We start from the raw sequence: 27030 nt of genomic DNA, 5'->3' as shown, positions 1-27030 counted from the left end.
TTTACCTGTTCCTGTTCTGTATGTATCTGGTTCTAAATATGCATCTTAATAGGCATTATATTCTAAACATGCATCTTAAATTGTACATCAGGGCAAAAATAAAATAAAAAAATCAGCACATCTCTGCAAAACATACACATCCCTCATTATCTCTTTAAAAACATGCAAGCACAGAAAATGCCCAATGATCTGCTAGAAATCCAGTGTGCTTTAAATTTACTGTTTGAGCTGAGCAGATAGTGACTTTGCTGCACTGAAATCCCAACCAGTATTATCAGCCATGACTGCTGGACTACACAACTCTTCCTACCCCCTACCCCTTTCTGTCTCACTCCACCTTCCAAGAAAAAAAATACTGCTGACTTGACTCCCAAGAGCCTGCCATCACCCTATGTGCAGAGGACTGGTTTTTGAGAGATGTAGTTTTGGTGGCATGCCTACATCACTAGCTGCCCCTGCAAGAATTTTACAAGCTTGGTGATGATGCCACAGGGAGTGTTAAAGTGGTTATAAGGTCTAGAATTATCTTAATTAAAATAACAAACATGTTCTACTTACCTGCTCTGTGTAATGGTTTTGCACAAAGCAGTCCCGATGCTCCTCTTCTGGGTCCCCTACTGGCGCTATGGGCTCCTCCTTTTTCTGTGTGCCCCCATAGCAATCCGCTTGCTAATGGGGCATACGTGCATGCTTGCCCCCAAGCTGTGTGTATCTATGAAGCCATGCTCAATAGACACACGCAGCACTGCTCGGCCCCACCCCCCAGTCCCTCCTCCCAGCATTTAATTGACAGCAGCAGGAGCCAATGGCTCCTGCTGCCGCCACCCAAGACCCTGTGAGTAGAGGAAGAGAAGGGAGAGAAGTCTGCAGTTGAATGCAGCATTGGATCCCTAACCGGCTCAGGTAAATGTTTGGGGGGATAGTTGGGTGTTTTCTTTACTCTAATGCAGGGAATGCATTAAGGTACAAAAAAAAAAAAAAAATCATGCAGCCTTTAGAACCACTTTAACCACTTCCCGTCCGGCCCATGTATATAAACGGCCGGATGGGAGCAGTGCAGGAGTGGGTGGCCGTTTATAAATGTCCTCCCCACTTCCCTGCCTGTGTGCGCTCCCTGGGCACACCGATTGCTGTACGGGATCTCTGTGTGAGGTCCCGATCATGTGATCACTGATTGGCCAATCAGTGATCACATGAATAGTAGTAAGCAAGATGTCACTTCTGACATCATTTCTTACTACGTGTGAAATCTGTGAATGATCATAGAGGTCACATGGTACAAGGCTATTCACAACAGACTTGTACCATGTGACAAGCTGTGACCAATCACAGCTCTCACAGTATTTCTCAATGGCTGTAAGAATGCAGCCAGAGACAAGGAGTAATTATTGCTTTTACAGCCTTTATGGGTGTAAAAGCAATCAGTGTGAAAAAAATAAAAATAAATAAATCTTCATCACCCCCCACAAGTAGTAGTGTCACTATGGTGACACTGTACTGCTAGGGTGACAGTATGTTAAAAAAAACATATAATATAAAAATATAAAATAAAAATGTCAAACATTATGAAAAATTATAATTTTTGGTTAGAAACTAATTTGGGTTATTATTTTTTTTTCTACTAAAAAGATATCTGAATACATTTTGGCCAAGACTTATGAAGAAAGATTATTTGCAAAATTTTATAAGAAAAACACTTTTTTTTTTTTCAAAATGTTTGGACTTTTTCATTTATATAGCAAAAAAAAAAAATAAAAAATCCCAGTGGTGAATAAATACCACCAAAATATCTGTCTCAAAAAAATGCAAAAAATCATGTGGGTACAGTGTTGCATGACCGCACAATTGTCATTCAAAGTGTGATAGCACTGAAAGCTGAAAATTGGCCTGGACAGGAAGGGGGTGAAAGTGTCCAGACTTGAAATGGTTAAAGCTGTTTTGAGGGAAACAAAGAAACACAGCGCCTATAAGTGTGTACTGTGACAGTATTTAATATAAAGATATGTAGTAACTCACATCTTAGAATTTTAAAAACAGGCTCATGTTGCACGTGCACAGCACCACCTGCTGACAGACTCAATCGATCTCTCTGGATCAGACACACAACAACATCTGGCTACAGACGTCTCACCTTCCTACACATGAGCCTGTTTTTAAATTCTAAGATGTGAGTTACTACTTATCTTTCTATTAAATACCTTCACAGTACACACTTGGAGGAGCTGTGTTTCTTTGTTTCCCTTCTGCAGAGTTATGCTTCACTCCTATGCAGCTTGCCCTTAGTGCCTACTGGACTACCTTCACCCCTGCCCATTTGGAACTGATCAAACATACATGAACTGCCACACCATGCCTGTTATCCCTTTTGTATTAAAGCTGTTTTTAGGCCAGGTTCACAATAGCCTACACACTAAGAAGTGATCCGTAGTGGATGGCTTTTTAGAGCGTGGCTAAGCAGTCACTGTCAGGCATTCAGGAGACCATCCTTCTGAATTCCTGTTTTTGCTTTGTTGTTTTTTTAGTTTTTTTCTTGACCAAGTTGCAGTTTATAATAGGGCTAATGCGCTGCAAAAACAAAGAATCTTTTGGCTTGCAGTTGTGGCACAGCTCCATTGACTTGAATGGCTCAGTTTAACAGGTGGTGCTGACTCTGTCTAACGTGCTTGGTTAAATTTGCTCAACTGCCAGATTTTAGCGCCCCCCACCTGCTCATGTAAACCAGGCATCATAGTGTTGGTGTTTTGTAATGTAAATAATCTCCTAGTGTAACTGTAATAATCTGCAGAAACAAACTACAGAGGGATTCCATGCATGTTTAAAAGAACACTGCTGTAGCTTCCTTGCCTTTTATACAACCATAGACCACCAAGGTAATCTCTAAGATTTTTTATTTTGCAGCAAGTACACAGTGTTAGAAAGATCAGGTTTATATTTGCAGCAAAGGAAACGTATTGTGTTGGGTCAGTGTGCATCAACCCTGGCTCTCAGGAAATGTCAGCTATACAAGAAATTGGTCAGAACAGTGTTCAGACTGGCAATGCCCAGGGTTTATTATAGGAGAAGAGATGAATGTGTCCTCTGATGTGATCAAATAAAGCTCCATGTTACCTAGCAGTGTTGAGTTTAAGTTCCATTTAGATGGAAGTGTAAAATGTTTTAGCTTGGTCCTCCGCAAATCAAAGGGATTGTTCCGCAAGATGCACAAAAGTATGTAAAAATGCATTTAAAGCCTAAATCTAGGTTTGTTTGTTTTTTTAAATAGCTTGGGCCAAGCTGGTCCAAACCAACTGCTTTACTAATCGACGCAACAGCTGTCAGCACTTTATAGGTTGTATGTAGCATCAATTACATACAGTATACAGCACTGTGCTCCAGTCGTGGTATGGGGTCCTCCCGTCTCATTCCTGGAACATGATTGAGATAGACTGAGCTCTGCACATCCATTACCAGGAAGGTTAGCATCTGATTGACTGAGGTAGACATTGTGATGCCATCCACCTGCCTTTCCTCCTCCGTCAATCAGAGGAAGCCTTGTATTCATTCATAAAATACAAAGCCTCCTGTGAATGGTCAACTTAATTTTGTTTTGAGAATGGGACAGAAAGTTCTTATCCCAATGCCAGAACACAACGTTGTATACTGTATGTAGCTGAGGCGTTACATGCATTTTTACAGGCGTCAGGTTTTTTCTGCCAAAACACTGCTGCCAGGAGGAAAGGAGTCTAAGAGAGATGGCAGAATCATCTAGTGTGCATGAGGCCTTAGCAGGGGTGTCAAACTGGTGGCCCTCAAGCTGTTGCTAAACTAAAAGCCCCATCATGCCTCTGCCTTTGGGAGTCATGCTTGTAACTATCAATCTTGCAATGCCTCATGGGACTTGTAGTTTGGCAACAGCTGGAGGGCCGCCAGTTTGACACCTGTACCTTAGAGTATATACAGTATACAGTTTAAGTCAGAATGAAGCTGTATGAATATGTGTGCTCTTTATTAGGCACCTTGGTTTTACTGTTAATGGCATGAGTATGGAGGTCTGGTATCATATAGTGAGAACAGAAGATTCTGCTTTTTTATATGTACCTCCTAGATATAATAATAATAATAATAATAAAAAAAAAAATCTTTTATTGGATTTTCTAAATATAAAAAATACATTACAAAACCATCATAAATTCTTATTACATCATACACATTCCCTTAAACCCCCTCCCACACAAAATTACCCTGTCTTATTTCATCCTTATCCTCTTTCCCCTGATATTTATCTACTCGTATATCTAGATCTCTTTAGCCCTTGAAATTCTCCTATTCTACTACCGGGGGGACCTTTCATTTTTAAGTATTTTTCCGATGTTTTAAACTCATTTCATCTACCCCAAATCTTTCTAAAATTTTCCATTTCATCTTTACCCATGAAACAAAGTTCCTCCATCTCGTTAACATATTCTATTCTCTCTATCCAGTCCTTCATTGTTGGTGGATCCTAGGCTTTCCAAAACTTAGGGATTAAACCCTAGCTGCACTAATCAGATGGTATACTAAGCTGTTTTTATATTGTTTTACTGGCATCTCTGTTTTAATCATAGATATCTTTTTGAGTGGTTTTAGATCTTTAACTTATATTAGTAATATTGCAAATATTATCATGTGTTATTTGCAGAAACCATGTAAAATGTTTGCAGATTGCCTAAGACTTGTATGTTGACAGGTTTTCGGCTCTGCACCATGCTGCACTTAGTGGAAACTCTGAACTCCTCCTTCTACTGCTGGAAACACAGGCGGCTGTGGACATAAAGGATGGCAATGGTGAGTGTGTAATAGAGGTATGCTATTACAGAGTGACATGTAAACTTATAATTACTTTGTGTATACTTGCAGCATGGGCATTGAGCTCATAGTCAGATCTATCATCCTGTCAGTTATCTCTGTGCCTTCTTTTTATGCAGGCATGCGTCCCTTGCACTATGCAGCTTGGCAAGGCCAGCCAGAGCCTGTACGACTTCTTCTTCGAGCTGCCGCCAGTGTTAATGCGGCTTCCAATGATGGACAGATCCCCCTGCACTTAGCAGCACAGTATGGGCACTATGAGGTGGTAAGTACCAGGATATGTTATAATGTAAAAGATCATAATTCTGAATTTTCTGTAATATTTGCTTTTATAATGTGGCAATTTAGGTGTCTGTACTGCCTATAGTTTCATAGTTAGTCTGGCTGAGAAAAGACAAAAGTCCATCCAGTTCAACCATTTAAAAAAACAAACAAAAAAAAAAATTTATAATCCAATACCCACAGTTGATCCAGAGGAAGGCAAAAAGCATGATCCAATTTGCCTCACGGGGGATCAGGAAGGAATTTTATCCCCTGGAGGAGCAATCGGATATTCCCTGGATCAACTTTACCTATAAATGTTAGTATCCAATTATATTCTGTGTATCCAAGAAACAATCCAGGCCTTTTTTAAAGCAATCCACTGAGCTGGCCAGAACCAACTCTTGAGGGAGTCTATTCCACATTTTCACAGCTATCACTGTGAAGAAACCTTTCCGTGTTTTGGAGATTACATTTCTTTTCCTCCAGATGTAGAGTGCCCCCTTGTCCTCTGTGATGATCTCAGGGTGAATAACTACACCGAGTTCACTATATGAACCACTGATGTATTTATACATGTTGATCATATCCCCCCTTAATCTCCTCTTCTCAAGAGAGAATAAATTCAGTTCCTCTAATCTTTCCTTATTGCTGAGCTCATCCATGTCTCTTATCAGTTTGGTTGCCCTTCTCTGTACTTTCTCCAGTTCCCCAATGTTCTTTTTGTGAATTGGTGCCCAAAACAGAACTGCATATTCTAGATGAGGTTTTGCTAATAATTTGTACAGGGGTAATATATCTCTCTCTGGAGTCTATACCTCCCGATTTTCTTTTTATTTTATATATATATACAGGAAAATTAGAGGGTTTACATTTAAGAATATACTTAGGTTCCAATTCACATGGGACAAAATTAAATTTGATTAGCAGTTGATCTGTCCGGTGATTCCCTACTAATCAGAGCAGGGAGGGCGGATTACAGGTCCATGTCCGCTTAGCTTGTGTAGAGCGGAGATGGAAACAGCCTGCTCTGCTCTATGGATGTTCGGGCGTAAGGAGACTTCTCTTGTTCTTTACACCCTCTGCTCTCTGATCCGCCTAGACAGAGGGGGACAGATACCCATTTTTTTTTATTTTAAAGTAGACCAGATCGGTTTGGAGGTAGTGGGTGTAAACAGACACAAGTCTGTGTACGACCGCCAGTACATGGGGGTGTCCAATCAGGTCCGCGTGAAAAACTGACAGTTGGAACTGATTGGACCCTTTGTGTGAAAGGGGCCTCAAGGGAAGGGAAGTTTTGAAATAAATTTTATTTTTGTATGCACTATAAAATCCTTTTCTTTGTGTCCATTGGGGGACACAGGAAGTCATATAATGGTGGGTTATATTGCTGCCCACAAGAGGACTGGACAGTGGCAAACAAAATCTGTGAGTCATCCTTGTACTCTTACTATGCCAACTTAGCATACTTAGCATGTAGCAAGTAGTAATTCAAGAAAAAAAAATTCCACCCTGCTCCTTTGATTTTTCTTGTCACTGAGGCCAAAAAACAATCATTGGTTTGATCCCACTAACAATTAAAAAATCAAATGAATGTTCTTAATATGAACATTTTCAAACAAAGTTCTACTAGTGTATGACCAGCTTTAGAATAAATGGCAATGTAAAGAAAAGGGAAGTTCTTTTTAACTAGTTGCCGACCCCAGATAGCCGAATGATGGTTGCACTGCGGCCGGCCAGTTCTGGGAGGGCATCATATGACCGCGCAATTGTCATTCAAAGTGCGACAGCGCTAAAAGCTTAAAATTGGCCTGGTAAGGAAGGGGGTATAAGTGCCCGGTAGGCAAGTGGTTAAAGTGCATTACCATACATTGTACCACTCGCATCTTAAGATCTTTTAACCCTTTGTTAGGACAGACAGTCCTGTGCATGTAATTTACAACTAATAATAGAGATCTGCCAATGTTTTATTGTTTGTTTTTAAACTTTTGCTATGTGACTAGGAACATATAACAAATCTAAAACAGATGTTGTCATTACAGTTTGGCTGCAAACGTGGAAATGTACTTTAAGCATCTGCTTTCCAGCACCTTAAAGTGATTCTAAAGTCTTTTTTAAAAAAAACCTCACACATGTCTATACTTACCTACTGTGTGCAGTGGTTTTGCAGAGAGCAGCCTGGATACTCCTCTTCTCAGGTCCCTCGCAGGCTGTCCTGGACCCTCCCTCCTGTCAGGTGCCCTTACAGCAAGCAGCTTGCTATTGGGGGAACCCGCTGCTCTATGTTTCCATTCATACATGGAGCCGTGGCTCATTCCTGCCCCCTCTCTCTTATTGGCTTACTGGCTGTGATTGATAACAGTGGGAGGGAGCCAATAGCCTCCCCTTCTGTCTCAGCCAATGAGAAGAGGGAGTTCCAGTATATCCGAGACTCCAGTGCACATTGCTGGATCAAGAGGGGGCTTAGGTAAGTATAAGGGCGTGCTGGGGGTGATGCTGCACACAGAATATTTATAATGCATGAAGGCACAAAACCTTGAGACTTTAGAACCTAGAGCCTTTAGTGTGCTCTGCGCATCTCTATGGACAGCAGACACATACAGGACACAATTTAGTTGCTTCTAACAACTGAAGCCTAGGGCTCCAGAAATCTACCCCACATGTGGAAGGGGTCTACCATGGAACTAGAGCTCTCTTTGAAGTGATTTTAACCCATTCTGCCACAGTTTGACAGATTAATGTCACAGCCATTATAGGGCGAATGGTAGGGCTTTCCAGTAAAAAACGGGTGTTAAACGGTAGTAAACTCTTTGAATAAAACAAAGTGTGCCCCCGGGTTTAAGCCATAAAATGTAATGCATTCCATCTTCACCCGGTCTTTCTTCTGGGTCTGTTTGAATGGCTGAGATGCAATGACATCACTCCAGCACATGCACACGGGAGCCACAGCTCAGTACTCTAAATTGATGACATACTCTATGCAGTCAGTTCTGAGCACAGTGCAGAAGCGCCGGTGACCTCATCGGCTGCTTCCAATGTGCATATCTACTAATCACCCCAAGTTTAGGAGATATTCACTGTACCTACAGGTAAGCCTTCTTATAGGCTTACCTGTAGTACAAGTTCAAAAACATAGTTTACTAATGCTTTATGGGGAGAATTCTTAAAGGTGAGCACGCCCTCTACTGGTCTAGAGGTTTTCTTGTTAGGTGAGTCACTGGTTGAGCTGCAGTGGGTATATACCATCATTTAGCATATTTCCTTTCAAAGTTCAACAGTCTGAGGTGAGATCCAGGACCCTTCTGAGTTCTTCCAGTCTGCACAGATGAAAACCTAGATTAGCATGTGTAATGGAAAGGTCTTTGCAGCCATATGGGCTCTGAAAGGTCCAAGGCTGGTCACAATGGACTAATTTACAAATGCAGTGTAGTACTGTATTAGTAAGAGCTGGAACAGTTTCTGAGTAAGATGGTCACTGTGACTGGTGGTTCAGTCTCTTCCAAGACTGCAGAGAGATCAGAGTTTAACGTAGCATTGGAAAGTGCAAGAGTGGCCACAAAGGCTTGAAAGTCTTTAGTGAGTGCAGTAGAGGCCCCTAAAGGAACTAAGAGGGACTGTAAACCAATATGTATAGAGTCATTGTATTCTAGTGAACTGAAAAGAATAGGCGCTGTGGAAAATGCTCTCAGTCAAGCACCTTAATGAAGGTGCATCTTTATTAAGTGAGATAAAATTAAAAATAAAATTATAATAAAATTAGACCAGCCTGAAGAGAACAGTGTGACTCCAAAGGACGACCCGTCCGCTCTCAAGGGAGCTGAGATCGGAGAATCCTCCTGTCAGCTTCGAATCACATGGTGCCAGCGTACCGTCATCACGGCAAGCGAAGGGCAGTGTCCGGCGTCGGCTTCAGCTGGGAGTGTATGCAGGGTTACCAAGATGACATGTTTTGCGCAGTTGTGCTTTGTCAAGTCTCTGGTAACCCTGGCCGGCGGACATTATATAGAAGACCACTACAGGGAAGGCTGGCTGAGTGTAATTAGCAGGGGATGGGGTGTCAATCAGAGCAGACGGCTCGTCCTGAAGCCATGCTAAATACAAATGTAAAAGTACAAATTGCAAATTATGGAAAGTGATGCCAATTAATGGAGTGATATGTATAAGAACACTATTGGAAGACATGATATACTTTTATCTTTAGCCGAATTAATGTAATAATAAAATTAATAAAAGGAAACTTTCTTGTGGGAGAACTCTAAGTTAAAAATGACATCGCTGGTGCATGGAAGCTATATCTATGTAAAAAAATGCGTTTATAGTGAGGTAATTTTACAGATCTTCTCTAAATCCTTAAGGTTTCTTGGTTGTCACTTGGCAACTCGAAGTTTTAGCTTCCTCCATAAATTATATATAGGATTAAGGTCTGGAGACTGGCTAGGCAATGCCATGACCTTAATTTGCTTCTTTTTGAGCCAGTCCTTTGTTACCTTGGCGATATGTTGGAAGACCCATCCATGACCCATCTTCAGTGTACTGGCTGAAGGAAGAAGGTTCTCATACAATATTTTACAAAACACACATAGAATACATGTGATGAACAGCCGAGACAGAAATGAGGGCGTTGATTGATGGGATTGATGTGGCACCTAGACTGTGCTAATATTTTAGATAAAGCTCCAGACGGAGACAGAGCGACACATAGAAGAAAGGATTCCTGTTAAGGCTCTGGAGTTTTGCCAGGGAAAGTGTGGGTAGGCTCCCTGGGCCACCACTCCATTATTGGTCTGATACATGATTGAGAGCCCTGTTGTCCGAAAAGCCTGGACTCTAAAGTTTCATGGTGGTGCTACTGAGGTTAGAGAGTTTTGTGTTTGTGCTTAATGTACACCTTGCGAGGGAAGACCGTTGTGTTATACATTCAACAAAATAGAGTGGGTAAAAGAAACCTTACATGGACTTTTTCCTGCGGACTTTACCTCTGTGTGCCTACATGTGTTGCAAACTTGAACTGCTCTGCTGAGATCCCTGCCTCTTTACCAGCTACTTCTAGCTCTCACAATATAAGTACCAAGTTTTCCATGGTGATGAAAAAAATGTTTTATCACAATTTCTGTCTGAGGATCATCTGGGAATGATATTCTCATACCATGTGCATGTGTCTCAGGGATTGAAGGTAAATACCATGTAGTTAGGAAATTTCATTACAATTTATAAGTTTCATATTTTTTTTCCTCCATCAGTCTGAAACACTTTTGCAGCACCAGTCTAATCCATGCCATGTCAACAAATCCAAGAAAACCCCTCTAGACCTGGCTTGTGAATTTGGAAGAGTAAAGGTAGGAAGGAGGCATGAAACTGTTTCATTATCACATTCTCCCTTCACTGCGTTATATATTGTAGTCAGAAATGTAGATAATCACTTCCATTTATTTTCTTTACCATGCAGTGTGGTTTTTATATGGTATTTTCAGTCTTGTTTCTGTCATTAGGTGGTGCAGTTGCTGCTGAACAGTCACCTATGTGTTTCTCTTGTGGAAGGCGTTACTAAAGATCCCACAGATCCCAATTTCACCACACCTTTACACTTGGCTGCCAAAAATGGTCACAGAGAGGTCATCAGGTGGGTAGGAGAAACATTTGCTTAGTATATGTATAAACCTAATCACTAAAATCTCATATAAGCTTTAACGTAGCCAATGTCACTATTTTATTTATTTGTTTTTTACTTGAGGAGTACTTCCTGGAGTTTCCTACGTAGGAACCACCTGTTATAGGGTGACAATGCTCCATACCTGTCTTCCCATTGTTCTCCTGTGTTGTCACCCTATATTAGTAGAGGCTAGAAATAGTGGTGCACCAAAATGAAAATCCCAGTACTTTTATGTGGCTGGCATTTTTGCATTGGACCCAGTAGGGGACGATTTTGCATTTAAGTCTGTGGGATATGATGTTGCATCGAAGTCAATAGGGGCTGCGATTTTGCATCAAAGTCACTAGGGGCTGTGATTTTGCATTGAAGTCTGTGGGAGTTCAATGCAAAATCGTGGCCCACAGACTTCAATGCAAAAGCACCTTTTTTTTTTTTTTTTCCCTATCGGAAAAATGCCAATAAGCCTGTTTCGGCCGATAATTTATCGCTGCATCCCTAGCTACAAATATTTATGCTGATCCTAAATGCATAGGCATGTTCCACTCTTGTAGCCATCATTTAAACCTGCTCAGAGGTGTCATACAGCCATTGCTGCAGTGTTTTTAGATAGGATGTGGGTGCAGATAGCATGCTGGGGATCAGTAAGGCTTGGATGTAACAAAAGATGAAAAAAAATCAAAAGGAATTCAGTAGCAAATGTATATGATACACAACACTTAAAAGAGAAATATAGCTAAAGCTATTTTGGCTATACTTCTGTAGATCGCAAGAGTGCAGTTTATTCTGCAATCCTGTGACTCGTTTTCAGCCAACAGCGAGCTAAAGTCTGCTGTTGGCTGACGTCACTCAGTCGATCAGACTCTGAAAAGATCCGGTCGGGGGATCCACCCAGAAGCCTGGACCAGCACCTGCCTCAGCCTCTCATCGATCTGCCGAGACCCTGAGCCTGCCTTCCTGCCCCCCTCGACAGCTTAGTATACCTGGGAGCGCTGGATGGGCAGAGCAAAAAGCTGGTGATTGACAGTCTCGGCTCTCTGCTCAGAGCAGAGGGGGAGAAGTGATATCTCAGTACTCACTTTAGAGCTGGCAGGGGACAGATGCAGTATCAGATATGTGCTGCATCGACCTAGGTGAGTATAAATGGTTTGTTTTTTAAGAAAGTCCATACCTCTCTTTTAAGCAAATGACGTGCCATTCAATTAGGGATATATACTTTAATCACAATACCTAACCAGACTGTTGCATACATGTAATGAAATAAAGTATTTAGGGAACAGTAAATGTTCTACTGACTGAAATCTTCTCCTACAGACTACTCCTTCAAGCTGGTATTGAGATTAATAGGGTGACAAAAATGGGCACTGCTTTGCATGAAGCATCTCTTTGTGGAAAGACTGAGATTGTGAAGCTGCTAATAGAGGTAAGGAAGTGAAATGGTAAATAGTAGAGATACCAGCTATTGATTAGATTACAAAAAGGACAGTAGGAGTAAGCCAGCTCTGTTCTTTTCTTCTAGAATGGCATAGATGTTAATATTCGCAACACATACAATCAGACCGCCCTGGATATTGTCAACCAGTTCACTACTACCCATGCCAGCACTGACATCAAACAACTTCTTAGAGGTACTTTCATACAATATGGGCGTGTTACTGTTGTGTAATTGTTATGAAATCCACAGTTGTCCTAGTTACAGTGGGGAAAATAATTATTTAATCTACTGCAGATTTTGTAAATTTGCCCACTTACAAAGAAATGAAGGGTCTATAATGTTTTACCATAGGTGTATTTTAAATGATAAAGGCAGAATATCAACCAAAAATCCAGAAAAAAAAACACATGATACAAATGTTATAAATTGAGTTGCAGTTCAGTGAGTAAAATAAGTGTTTGGTCCCCAAGCAAAACATGATTTAATACTTGGTGGAGAAACCCTTGTTGGCAAGCACAGAGGTAAGGCATTTCTTGAAGTTGGTTACCAGGTTTACACACATCTCAGGACAAATTTTGGTCCACTCTTCTTTACAGATCTTCTCTAATTCCTTAAGGTTTCTTGGCTGTCACTTGGCAACCCAAAGTTTCAGCTCCCTCCATAAATTATCTATAGGATTAAATTCTGGAGACTGGCTAGGCCACTCCATGACCTTAATGTGCTTCTTTTTTAGCCACTCCTTTGTTGCCTTGGCGATATGTTTTGGGTCATTGTCATGCTGGAAGACCCATCCATGACCCATCATCAGTGTTCTGGTTGAGGGAAGAAGGTTCTCATACAATTATTATTATTATTATACAGGATTTATATAGCGCCGACAGTTTGCTCAGCGCTTTAAATAAAATATTTTACAATACATGGCCCCGTCCATTGGCCCCTCAACGAGGCAAAGTTGGCCTGTACCTTTTAGCAAAAAAACGGCCTCAAAGCATAATGTTTCCACATCCATGCTGGACTGTAGGGATGGTGTTCTTAGGGTCATAGTCAGCATTTTTTCTTCCTCCAAACACAGCGAGTCGAGTTAATGTGAAAGAGCTCAATTTTAGTCTCATCTGACTACAGCACTTTGTCCCAATCCTTCCCTGAACCATTTAGATGTTCATTGGAAAACTTACGATGGGCCTGTACATCTGACTTTGTGAGGAGGGGGACCTTGTGGGCGCTGCAGGATTTCAATCCATGGCAGCATATTGTGTTACCAATGGTTTGTTTGGTGACTAGTCACAACTGCCTTGAGATCATTCACATCAGGGGTATGGAAATGTTTTAAAAAACTACTTGTCCAGGGACTAAATCAGGGCCCCAATCTACTTGTCCCTCATGGCAATCTACTTGTCCTGATAAAAAATTTTTTTTTTCAACCAAAACCGTTTTTAAATCGGAGGTGATTTTAGGAATGTCTGGGGTTTTAAATACAAAAGGGACTTAAACGTGTAATATTTTAACATTGCACTGTATGTATCCTCCTCCCCTCCCTGTTTCCAGCACCGCACCTGGGGACTAGCAAGGAGGGGAGAGACCTTGCAGTGTGATGAGCACCGATTGGCTGCTTGTCAGGAAAGGGGGGAGGGTCAGGGCTTATACTTTATGCCTTTCACTGCCAGATCCATCTTTGCGTTTTCACTTCTTGTTGATGGTCTTGTAGCCCTTTCCAGCCTTGTGCAGGTCTGCAGTCTTGTCCCTGATGTCCTTTGAAACCTCACCACCATGGCAAAGACCAAAGAGCTGTCAAAGGAAGAAAGAGATTCTGTGGACAGGTGTCTTTTATACACATAATGAGTTGTCATTAGGAGCAGCTTCTTAAATTGATAGGAATAATCTGTGTACCACATGAGCACATATCCAGTCTGCGGGAGCCAAAATTATTGTTGGTTGGTAGGGGATCAAATACTTTTTACTCACTGAACTGCAACTCAATTTATAAGATTTGTATCATGTGTCTTTTCTGGATTTTTGGTTGATATTCTGTCTCTATCATTTAAAATACACCTATGATAAAAATTATAGACCCTTCATTTCTTTGTTAGTGGCAAACTTACAAAATCTGCAGAGGATCAATTATTATTTTTGCTACTTTATATCCAGTGTTTTAAGCGTGCCACAATTACATACAGCTGCAGGATAGGCTGCTGCACACAGCCACAACTGGGGCAGTATGTAGCATGAGAACCAATCCAAACAGTACAGGACAACTCTGGCTGTACAGGATTTTCTGCTGCTGTAAAATATTTGTAAAGTAATTGAATAAAACTAACGTAACCCTGAATTTTAGGGTAAAATACAGTCATGCCTTTAACACAGTCTAATTTTAAAGAGGAACACAATTTTATATATATTTTACATTTATAAGTTCCTAAATTGGTGTTCTATTTCCATATAACTTTATCTTTATCTATAATATATGTGTATGTATGACCACAACTTTTTTCTTTAGTTTTGGATAGGTAGCCTTAAAACACCTGTCATGTTTATAGTGCTATCCAGAGCTTTAGAGATATTTCTCCTTTAGAGATATTTTCCCTTATTTATTGTCATGGTGGTAATGGTTTTACATAACAGGAAATGAGGGAAAATCTGCAACTGGCACACTGTCTGCAGGGACTTGCACCCACACAGCTGTGAAATTAGGAGCAGAGTCTGGGTCCATGCAGCTGCTGCATCCCTGTTGGTATGAATGGGACTGCCTTTATGGGGACGCAGAGAACACCTGCGCATCCCTGTGCAAGCAAACGTGGCTCTTGAACAGGCATACGTTTAAGTACAGCTGTGAAAACTTGACCTTAAAGTGGAACTGCACTGCCAGAGTACCAAAATGCCATAGAATTAATTTTTAATATTCAAAACAAACTCCTCCATCCATCCATGTCTCCTTGCTTTATTTTGCTAAGAAATCATTTTGAAAAACACCTGACATTTCTGGCAGTGGCCATCTTGAGTAAGGGCAGATGATTTATTTAGCAGTTACATCCTGGAATCCATCTGTCCTTACCTCAGGCATCGGCTGAGCTGAGAACCCTCCCTCCCCTCTTGAAGACTCCTGGAATGTATGATATCCTTTGCATAGGCTTGGAAACCAGGAAGTAAATGATAAAATGCAAAAAAAAAAAAAAAAGGTTTAAAACAAGTAAATATGATATACTTTCCTCTTCATTTACTAATGCTAGCAGCATAAGGATTAGAAATTGTCCATGTTGATTGAGAGTGAAGTTCCGCTTTAAGCATTAGGTAAAGGCTAGGTTCACAAAATGCACGGTGGATCTCTTTTCAGAGTGTGGCTAAGCAGGCACTGTCATCAGTTCAGGAGGCAATCCTGCCACCTCCTAAACGCCTGTTGTGTTTTTTTTTTTTTTTCCCTGCTGAACAGTTTATACTGGGACCATGCTATATTCCAATCAGTGTTTGGTCAGCTTAAGGTCCCTTGGGAGTTCAGAGTCAAAGGCTGAGAAGGCTGTGTAGTCAGAATGGGACATCTGTTGTAGGATAGCCCCTAGGAAGTACAACAGAGTTCAAATGCCAATCTGAAATAGAACTAATATTGCCTTAATACTACACATTTGCTAATACAATCTTCTAAAATAAAAATCACAATGACAAAAATATTCTCAACTTCTACTTACAGAGGCATCCGGGATTCTCAAAGTTCGAGCTCTGAAGGATTTCTGGAATGCCCATGATCCAACTGCTCTAAATGTTCGAGCTGGAGACCTGATAACGGTAATCACAATTTTTTTCTGTTCCTTTTTTAGCCACATTATTATCTTCCCACCAAATGACAAGTTCCTATTAACCTGCTGTTTTTTAAATGTCTTCTCTGCAGGTGCTGGAACAACATCCAGATGGCCGATGGAAAGGTCATATCCATGATGCCCAAAAAGGAACTGATAGGGTGGGCTTCTTCCCACCAGCAATTGTAGAGGTCATCAGTAAAAGGCCTGGTGAGATCTTTGCTGGAAAGCATTTGGCTGTCAAATAGATGAGCAATGATTATCTATTTCTTAAAGAGGAACCTGGCTAAGGAACATTTGCAAATACAATGTTAAAAGAAATCAGTTTTAAGTTACAGTTTTTCTGAAATATCAACCAAGCACATACAGTCGTGCTCAAAGGTTTGCATACCCTGGCAGAACTCGTGAAAGTTTGGCATTGATATTGAAATTATGACTGATCATATTAAAAAAACTTTTTTTAAGGATAGTAATCATATGAAGCCATGTATTATCACATCTTTGTTTGGCTCCTTTTTAAATCATAATGATAATAGAAATCGGCAAAATGGCCCTGGTCAAAAGTTTACTTACTCTGGAATGTTTGGCCTTGGTACAGACACAAAAGGTGACACACACAGGTTAAAATGGCAATTAATTAAATGTTAATTTCCCACATCTGTGGCTTTTTAGATTGCAATTAGTGTCTGTGTATAAATAGTCAATGAGTTTGTTAGCTCTCCTTTGGATGCACTGAGCAGGCTAGATACAGAGCCTTGGGAGGCAGAAAAGAACTCTCAAAAGACATGCGTAACAAGATAATGGAACTTTACAAAGATGGAAAAGGATATAAAAATATATCAAAAGCCTTGAATTTGCCAGTCAGTACTGTTCACTTATTAAGAAATGGAAAATTCAGGGATCTCTTGATACCAAGCCAAGGTCAGGTAGACCAAGAAAAATTGCAGCCACAACTGCCAGAATAATTGTTCGGGATACAAAGAAAAACCCACAGGTAACCTTAGGAGAATTACAGGCTGCTCTGGAAAAAAAGACGGTGTGATTGTTTCAAGGAGCACAATATAATGATACTTAAACAAAAATGAACTGCATGATTGAGTTGCCAGAAAGAAGCTTTTACTGCACCAATGCCACAAAAAAGCCTGGTTACAATATGCCCGACAACACCTTGACACACCTCACAACTTCTGGCACATTGTAATATGGAGTGATGAGACTAAATAGAGCTTTATGCACAGCTATCATGGGGGGAAGGGGGGTGAGCTTTGGGAAATCTTGTGAAAATTGATGGCAAGATGAATGCAGCATTTTATCAGAAAATACTAGTAGACAATTTGCATTCTTGTACACTAAAGCTGTGGATGGGACGCTCTTGGACTTTCCAGCATGACAATGACCCTAAGTACAAGGCCAAGTTGACCCTTCAGTGGTTACAGCAGAAAAAGGTGAAGGTTCTGGAGTAAGCCATCACAGTCTCCTGACCTTAATATCATCAAGCCACTCTGGGAAGATCTCAAATGTGCAGTTCATGCATGGCAACCAAAGATTTTGTCAAGATGAATGGACAGCTATACCACCTGCAAGAATTTGGGGCCTCATAGACAACGAATACAAAAGAATGCACGCTGTCATTGATGCAAAGTGGGGCAATGCACAGTATTAGGAACTAAGGGGATTGAGACTTTTGAACACGGGTCAGTTCATTTGTTTGCTTGTTGCCATGTTCTGTTTTATGATTGTGCCATTCTGTTATGACAGTTGAAGATTGAATCCCATAAGAAATTAAAGAAATGTGTTTTGCCTGCTCATTCATGTTTTTGTTAAAATTGGTACATACTGTATATTACCAATTCTTCAAGGGTATGCAAACTTTTGATCACAACTGTATAAAGATATAAAAATATTAAACATTGACATGAAGAAATTCCATTCACATCGATAAGAAATTTCTCAAGATTTTGTATGGCGTTTAAGAGGGTCAAGTGGCTGTCAACTATGCTTTTATTTTTTAAAGTGGAACAAAGTACTCCTAACATTTACAGACAAGTTAGCCTCTGTTTGATCTGCAATTGCCTTGTTGCAGCACCTGTGATCATCTGACACTAACCATTTGATGGCTTGACTATTTGGTTGAGGGCACAAGCAACTGTGACAGTTATCAATTCATGACATGCCTTGAATATAATTGTTTTGAGAAACTGTTAAATCAATGGATTTAATTCTATTTTAAGACACTATCTGGCTTTGTTTTGTTCATTGGCTTGGAGTTCGTCAATCTACTGTACTATTTGCTCTAGTTAGTAACTTTAATTTTTGCTCTTCAGGATCCACCCTATCCCGTAACACCACTATACCCTCTCATCAGCGTTTGTCAAAGCCACCACTGCATTTACCCAGTCAATACGTTACAGTAACTGGAGTTGGCATAAGTCCTGAGCTAACCGGAGGTAAATAGGAGTGAATGGGGGGACTTCCGCACTGAGCTGTAGTCTGAAAGTGTATGAAAAGTATATGCTACTTTTATTTGATTTCTTTTGTTCTGTTAAATAACATTTTGTTCAACTTTTTGGTAAAAGCAAAGAAAATATCATTTGATCCTGCCAGAAATCCAGTGATTTTGTAACTTCCTTTGCTCTATGCTAGGGCACTCCAAAATATGGCCTGCGGGCCAAATTTGATATGCTACATGGTTGCATATGGCCCCCAGCTAGAGTTATGTTTTCCCCGCTGTGCCCTCTCTAAGTCAGTTGGTTGCTGGGACCACTAGCATCCTAGAAACCAATAAATGGCTTGCCGTAGCAGGACGACAGACCTTCTTCCATCCATACATTCTCCACCTCTCAGCTCCCGCCCTGCTGCTATGATGACTTCATCCATGTTGTAGGCAAGGCAAAAGCGGACCACTGATATGATGTAGGAGAGGCTTGGTGGGGACCCTAATGTAAGGGGGGAGGGGCTCTAATGGGGAACCTGTTGTAAGGGAGGCTGTGATGGGACCATGTTGTAAAGGGGGTTCTGATGGGAACTCTGGTGCAAGAGGGACTCCAATGGGGACCCTGATGTAAAGGGGGACTTTAATGAGGAACCTGATGTAAAGGGGGATCTCTGATGTTTGGGGGGGGGGGGGAGAGACTCTGATTTAAGGGGGGCTACTATGGTAGACTTTATGTAAGGGGGTCTCTGACGGCAGCTCTGATGTAAGGGGGGCCTCTGATGGGGACCTTGAAGTAAAATCTATCTATTCCTATATTATTCTATAACTGTATATTTTACAAATATTCACAGGCTGAAAAAACTCAATGTGGCCCTCGTACTGAGAGGTTTGGATATGTTTACTTCTATGCCTCTGCTGTGGTACAATCTCAAGCAGTGTTATCAGTCCTGTCCAGTACCTGAGTAGACTACAGAACCCCCTTTCCCCTATCTTATAAAGATGCGGGGAAGTGATCTGTAATGCCAACCAGGAATGAACAGCCTAGGATGACAACACTGCTCCTCTACAAATACAGTACAGCCACCCTAGGACAGCAATTGTGTTATTGGCAGGATCAACAGGTGAAATTAAAAGGAAAAAAGCCTAAAACAATCCATTACAATTTCAGTATGTGATTTTTGTCCTTGTCTTTGCATAATTTCATATAGTAAACTGATATTTGATTTAATTTTATCTCTGTATAAACCCTAGCTGGTGATCGGCACAGTGTGGGCAGTGAAGGGAGTCTAAGCAGTGTGCGCAGTGCGGGGAGTGGCCAGAGCTGTGAGGGGAGTGGCTTGAGCTCAGCTCTGCTCATAGAGAATGCTCAGGTAACTAAATAAAACCATATATCCTATAATAAGTGACTTTCGCTATCTGCCTTAGGTTCACTGACTCCTTTTGCTTTTCTTGTTTCAGAATCTTCATGTTGGCTATGAGGATCCCCAGAACAGACTATCTGCTGGTAAGGGCCATTGTTATACAGTTAGGTCCATATATATTTGGACACTGGCACAATTTTTTTAGTTTGTTTCAGGTGTTTACCAAAACATATTCAAGCTATAGTTCTATAATGGATATGGGCTGAAAGTGCACACTCTCAGGTTTAATTTGAGGGTATGTACATCCAAATTGGAGGAAGGGTTTAGGAATTACAGCTCTTAAGAGTACTCATCCCCCCTTTTTCAAGGGACCAAAAGTAATTGGACAATTGAAGCAAAAGCTGTTTCATGGCCAGGTGTGGGCTACTCCATTATTTCTTCATCAGTTAAGCAGGTAAAAGGTCTGGCGTTAATTCTAAGTGTGATATTTTCATTTGGAATCTATTGCTGTGAACCTACATCATGCGTTCAAAGAAGATGTCCATGCAAGTGAAACAGGCCATTGTAAGGCTTCAAAAATGAAACAAATCCATCAGAGAGATAGCAGCAACATTAGGAGTTGCCAAATCAACAGTTTGGTACATTCTGAGGAAGGAAGAACACTCTGGTGAGCTCAGCAACATAAAAAGACATGGACGTCCATGGAAAACAACAGTGGAGGATGATCACAGGATCCTCTCTATGGTAAAGAAAAACCCATTCACAACATCCAGACAAGTGAAGGACACTCTCCAGGAGGTGGGAGTATCATTGTCAAAGTCTACAATCAAGAGAAGACTTCACTAGAGCAAACACAGAGGGTTCACCGCAAGGTGCAAACCATTCATAAGCCTGAAGAATAGAAAAGCCAGATTAGACTTTGCCAAAAAACATCTAAAAAAGCCAGACCAGTTCTGGAAAAGCATTCTTTGGACAGATGAAACTAAGATTAATCTGTACCAGAATGATGGGAAGAAAAAAGTGTGGAGAAGGCTTGGAACAGCTCATGATCCAAAGCACTCAACGTCATCTGTAAAACATGGTGGAGGCAGTGTGATGGTATGGGCATGCATGGCTTTCAGTGGCACTGGGTCATTGGTGTTTATTGATGTGACAGAAGACAGAAGCAGCCGGAGGAATTCCGCAGTGTTTACAGATATACTGTCAGCCCAGATTCAGCCAAATTATATTCATTTGTCCAATTACATTTGAACCCATGAAAATGGAGGGACTGTGCATAAAAATGGTTGCTGTTCCTAAAATTTGTACTTGATATATATGTTCAACTCCTTGAATTATAGCTGAAAGTCTGCGCTTCAAATTCATTTGGATTGTTTCATTTTAATTTATTCTGGTGTCATACAGAGCCAAGAGTATGAAAATTGTGCCTGTGTCCAAATATATATGGACCTAACTGTATGTAACATTCCTAATTCTGCATGGCTTCATGTCATTTATTATCCATGTAAAGTGATGTCCTTCCATTTTTATTTTACCAATATTAAATTTGTTATTTTCAGGCATGGTACCAAGTCACACGGGACATACAGGTCACACAGTGGAGAAAGACCCAAATGTATATCTACAAGGAAAGGTAATTATTTGTAGTACAGTCTAACATCAATGGTTTAGCTCTTTAGCATGCTTTTCCTGTGTTTACATGATTATTTTATTGCAGGTATTTATTATATCTCAGAGATTACAGGACCTTTCCCCTCCCAAAAATGCATTCATCAGCTTTTCTTTAACAGCACTGTTTTTTTTTTTTCATACATCATGTTGGACCAAAAGCTACTTTCTAGAGTGAGATACTGCAGTAATGAAAATACCGATGCCTGTGCAGTTTTTAGTTGCATTCGCCAATGTCCAACATAGATCAGACCCTGCTGTGTAGCCTATCTCCTTGTGACTTACTGCAGAACTACAATGTTGCAGTATGGCTATATCACTGGTGTCATCATTTTAGGCTAGACAACATCACTTTCCTGGAGCTTAAGGATGCTCTTTTTTTTAATGGGTGGAATTTTTTTTTAAAAGCTTCAGTAATTGTAAAGTTATTGAAGGGAAATTATAGTCTTATTTTTTACTATTATTTTTAGGTATGATTTGGTCTTTATATAAACTTTGTGTATATTATGTCTGTGGGGCAGTAAAATTACAACATATATCTTACATGTGCAGGCTGTGGTTCCTGATAACTTGTACTGCAGAGTGATGGCTCGTTTACATTAGTGTTGACCTCTGAAGAGTGATTTGCAGTGGATTGCTTTTCAGAGGTCATTTGCTAGACGGTTGGGAGGCATCATGTCAGCTCATTACTGCCTCTTTTAATTTCTAAAAGCCATGTGTGGTTGCTGCATTCATTTGAATGCATTGTGATCGGCAGATGGTACTCAACCATTCAACCCTCCTCAGTGCAAGTTATATGGATCATGCCTGATCAGCTAAAACCATCTCTTTGTACGGGAACAGAGCTTATTTTAGCATTTATTAACTGTCTCCTGCCTAAAATCTGTTTAACATTCCTAATCCTGATGCCCTGAGGCAGAGGATAGTTTCTAAACACCACTGCTTATTCTTTGACTGCGCTGTTACCTAACCACTGCCCTGTCAGATACAGCAATTGGAAACCAATCATCATGGTTCCTGATAACGTAATCACTATGAGAGCCAATCATAGTGATCTGATGGCTTTGTTTACAAAGTCACAATAGGCTCAGCTGTCATTGTGTACTAGCACAGAGAGGGGCACTGTGACAGAAACAGTTGGCAGGCTGCAGCTGATATAGTGGTGTACCAACTATGAAAAAAAAAAAAAAAAAGTTAGTTACAAATGGAAAAAAAAAACCCTATCATAAGCTGTGAAGTTTACATTGCATTATTCTACCTTGTACAAAAAAATGGCGTTCGTTTAAAACCGTGTACAAATAAAACTGTTATATGTTCAAAGTAAAAATATTTGGCTAGGCGTGTTAGTTATAGAGTAATTGACACATCAGCTCAGGGATAAGGCAACCTTTTGAGCATAGTATGCCAAAAATAGTTTTCGAAGAAAGTGAGGGCACCAGCTACTTAAATAAAAAAAGAAGCCAACTTCACACTCTCAATGATAAGGGAAATGCTCTAAGCGACTTGAATAATACTAACAAATAAATATAAAGCTTTGCACCTTCACACCTCACATCAGCCCAATTCCTACACTATACACCTCAGATCAGCCCCAATGCCTGCAACTTCACACCTTAGATCAACCCAATTCTTGCACCTTCATACCCCAGTCCTGCACTTTCACTCCTCAGATCCCCCCAATTCCTGCACTATAGACCTCAGATCACCACAATTCTTGCACCTTCACACCTCCGATCACTGTGATTCCTGCACCTTCACACCTCAGATCACCCCAACTCCTGAGCTATAGACCTCAGATCACAGTAATGTCTGCACCTTGACACCTCAGATCTGCCTAATTCCTGCACCTTCACATTTCAGATCACCCCAATTCCTGCACCTTCACAACTCAGATCAGACTCAATTTCTGGACCTCACACAGAAGATCAGCCCAGTTCCTTAACCAGCAGACATCCAACCAGTCCAGTTCTTGCATCGTCATACCTCAAATCGGGGCCAATTTCTGCATTTGCAGATCTCAAATGAGCCCCAATGCATGCACCTTCACATCACAGATCGGTTCCAATTTCTCCACCTTCATACCTCACATCATCTTAATTCCCCAATTCTTTTACTAAACACTTACATCAGTGTTCCCAAAGCCCCCTCTCTTTACATCAGAGCCCCCCTCCTTATATCAGGATCTGTGGAGTTCTCCCCCTTTACATCAGGATCCCGAGAGTCCCCGCTAACATCAGGGTCCTCGGAGTCCCGCCTTTCCATTAGGGTCCCCAAAGCTCCCCCTCTTACATCAGAGTCCCAAGAGCTCCCTCATTAAATCAGGGTTCCCAGAGTTTCCCCCACCTTATATCAAGATCCCCAGAGTCTCTCCCTTTACATCAGGGTCCCCAGAGTTTCTCCCCCTTATTTCAGGAACCCCAGTGTTCCTCACTTTTACACTAGGATCGCTAGTGTTCCCCTCATTAAATGCGTTTCACCAGAGTTCCCACTTTACTTCAGGGTCCCCACAGGCTCCGTGCACTTACATCAGAGTCATCCCTTACATTGGGGTCCCAAAACCTCCCCCACTTGCATCTGGGTCCGCAGAGCTCCCTCATTAAATCATTGTCCCCAGAGTCCCCCCCCCCCCCTTACTTCTCAACAGGTTACATCCCAAGATTTTTGCCCCATTAAATCAGGGCCCCCAGAGACTCACACTTACATCAGGGTCCCCAGATTCCCTACACATTAAACTAGGGTCTCCAGAGTCCTCCTGGATTAAATCGGGGTTCCCAGTGTTTCTCTAAATTAAATCAGGGTCACGAGTCCCTCCCTTTATATTTGGGTCCCAAGAATTTCTCTTCCTTCAGGGCCCCCGCGTCCTCCTAAATTACACCCCCCCCCCACATTACATCAGGATCCCCAGCATCCCCCAACCGGATTATATCAGGGTCCCCAGCATCCCCTTCGGATTACATCAGGATCCCCAGCGTCCCCTTCGGATTGCATCAGGATCCCCAGCGTCCCCCTCGGATTACATCAGGGTCTTCAGAGTCCCCCTTCTCTTATTACATCAGGATCCCCAGCATCCCCCCCCCCTCCTTACATCAGGGTCCCCACCAGAGTCCTACATTACATCATGGTCTTCAGAGTTGTCCCCCACCCACCTTTTATCAAGGTCCTTAGACTTCCCCCTTACGTCAGGGTCAGTTGACAGCAAGCTGTGCAGTGGAGTAACATCCTTACAGGATGTCTCCAACGTACAAGCCGACCTCAATGCACTGTTTAATTGGACAACTATGTGGCAAATGAGGTTTAATGTTGATAAATGTAAGGTTATGCACTTGGGGGCTAAGAATATGCATGCATCATACATACTAGGGGGAGTACAACTGGGGGAATCAGTGGTGGAGAAGGATCTGGGGGTTCTGGTAGATCACAAGCTTAATAACGGTATGAATAATTTATAATAATTTTAATAAAACTTAAGTATGAGTGAGTTGTTTAACTTACCTTTTATTAAAATTACTATACATTATACAGATGTGCTGTGTCTTTTGCTTTTATTCTTCTACTCCAGAGTCTTCTTCACTCCATCACAGCCTGCCCGAGTGCTTACTGGATTTCCAGTCTTACCAGGAACTTTACTCATTTAATTATCATTACATGGACTGAACCACTATGCGCCTGCTATTTCTTTTAATAATGGAATGCAATGCCAAGCTGCGGTTTCTAACGCGAACAAAATCCTCTCTTGTATTAAAAGAGGTATAGACTCCAGAGAAAGAGATATCATATTACCCCGGTACAAATCATTAGTAAGACCTCATCTGGACTATGCAGTTCAATTTTGGGTACCAATTTACAAAAATAACATTGGGGAACTGGAGAAAGTACAGAGAAGGGCAACCAAACTGACGAGGCATGGAGGAGATCAGCTATAAGGAAAGATTAGAGGAACTAAATTTATTCTCTCTTGAGAAGAGGAGATTAAGGGGGGATATGATCAACATGTATAAATACATCAGTGGCTTATATAGTGAACTCAGTGTAGAGTTATTCACCCTGAGGTCATCACAAAGGACAAGGGGGTACTTTTTACATCTGGAGGAAAATAAATTTAATCTCTAAATACGGAAAGGTTTCTTCACAGTAAGAGCTGTGAAAATGTGGAATAGACTCCCCCTCAAGAGTTGGTTCTGGCCAGCTCAGTGGATTGTTTATCTCTCTTTCTCTAGAGTCTATACCTCTTTTAATACAAGAGGTTTTTTTTGGTTTAGAAACCGCAGCTTGGCATTACATGCCATTATTAAGCTTGCCATTATTAATCTACCAGAACTCCCAGATCCTTCTCCACCATTGATTCCCCCAGTTGTACTCCCCCTAGTATGTATGATGCATGCATATTATTAGTCCTCAAGTGCATAACCTTACATTTATCAACATTAAACCTCATTTGCCACATAGTTGCCCAATTAAACAGTGCATTGAGGTTGGCTTGTAAGTTGAAGACATCCTGTAAGGACGTTATTCCACTGCACAGTTTGGTGTCAACTGCAAAGACTGAAATGGGATTTATAATCTCAGACCCTATATTGTTTATAAATATATTAAAAAGTAAGGGTCCCAACACTGAACCTTGGGGTATACCACTGACAACCCTAGACCATTCAGAGTATGAATCATTAACCACTACTCTCTGAATACGATGTTTTAGCCAGTTTTCTATCCATTTAACATACAGATTTTTCCAAGCCTGTAGACCTTTACCTTACACATTAACCGTGTGTGGGGAACTGTGTCAAACACCTTTGCAAAATCCAAGTAAACCACGTCCACCGCCACCCCTCTGTCCAAGGTTTTGCTCACCTCCTCTTAAAAAGAAATAAGATTTGTTTGACAACTTCTGTCTTTCATGAATCCATGATGTCTGTTGCTTTAAAATATTTTTTTCCAGCAAAAACTTATCTGTGTGGTCTTTTATTAAGTTCTCCAGTATCTTCCCAACTACAGAAGTTCAACTAACAGGTCTATAATTACTTGGTAAAGTTTTTGACCCCTTTTTAAATATTGGCACCACATTGACCTTATGCCAATCCAGTGGTACTATGCCAGTCATTGGAGTCCCTAAAAATTAGAAACAAAGAATTGAGCTCTGTCATTTCAAAGCCATTAAGGACCCGTGGGTGTATGCCATCCAGTCCAGGTGCTTTATTCACCTTTATTCTGTCTACATATTTTTGGATCATATCAATTATGAGCAAATGTGGATCATCTGGAACTGTGTCAATACCATGCCGATTATGGACAAAAGCTCCCCCATGCTCCTTTGTATACACAGAGCTGAAGAAGGTATTTAATAAATTTACCTTCTCTTTGTCCTCAGTCACCCACTCTAGATTATTTTGTAAAGGGCCTACATGCTTGGACTGGACCTTTTTTACTATTAATATATTTGAAGAATTTTTTGGGGTTGGTCCTGCTCTCTTTTGCAATCTGTCGTTCATTTTCAATTTTTACAGCCTTTATTTCCTTTTTGCATATTCTGTTATATTCTTTGAAATGTTTATTCTTTGAAATGTTTAAACGATTATAGCGTTCCTTCATTTTATATGTAATAAAAGCTCTTTTCTTAT

The 27030-nt window shown here is 40.9% G+C and overlaps 1 protein-coding gene across 3 annotated transcripts in view; it reads left to right on the top strand.

The window, feature by feature from the left end:
* CASKIN2 (CASK interacting protein 2) overlaps positions 1-27030 on the top strand; it is a 115379-nt gene that overhangs the window by 73841 nt on the left and 14508 nt on the right. For all 3 annotated transcript variants that reach the window (XM_089668769.1, XM_089668760.1, XM_089668778.1), the window contains 12 exons: positions 4706-4803; positions 4944-5089; positions 10326-10421; positions 10575-10705; positions 12047-12155; positions 12252-12360; positions 15847-15941; positions 16045-16162; positions 18277-18399; positions 19638-19756; positions 19845-19890; positions 21307-21380. In XM_089668769.1, the coding sequence (XP_089524895.1) occupies positions 4706-4803; positions 4944-5089; positions 10326-10421; positions 10575-10705; positions 12047-12155; positions 12252-12360; positions 15847-15941; positions 16045-16162; positions 18277-18399; positions 19638-19756; positions 19845-19890; positions 21307-21380 (1264 nt within the window). The remainder of the gene's footprint in view (positions 1-4705; positions 4804-4943; positions 5090-10325; positions 10422-10574; positions 10706-12046; positions 12156-12251; positions 12361-15846; positions 15942-16044; positions 16163-18276; positions 18400-19637; positions 19757-19844; positions 19891-21306; positions 21381-27030) is intronic.

This window comes from Staurois parvus, unplaced genomic scaffold (genome assembly GCF_062004578.1).
Source record: "Staurois parvus isolate SC_StPar_1 unplaced genomic scaffold, SC_StPar_1.0 ptg000008l, whole genome shotgun sequence".
NCBI lineage: Eukaryota > Metazoa > Chordata > Amphibia > Anura > Ranidae > Staurois > Staurois parvus.
The sequence above is the reverse complement of the archived record's forward strand: the minus strand, read 5'-3'. Positions and strand labels throughout refer to the sequence as shown.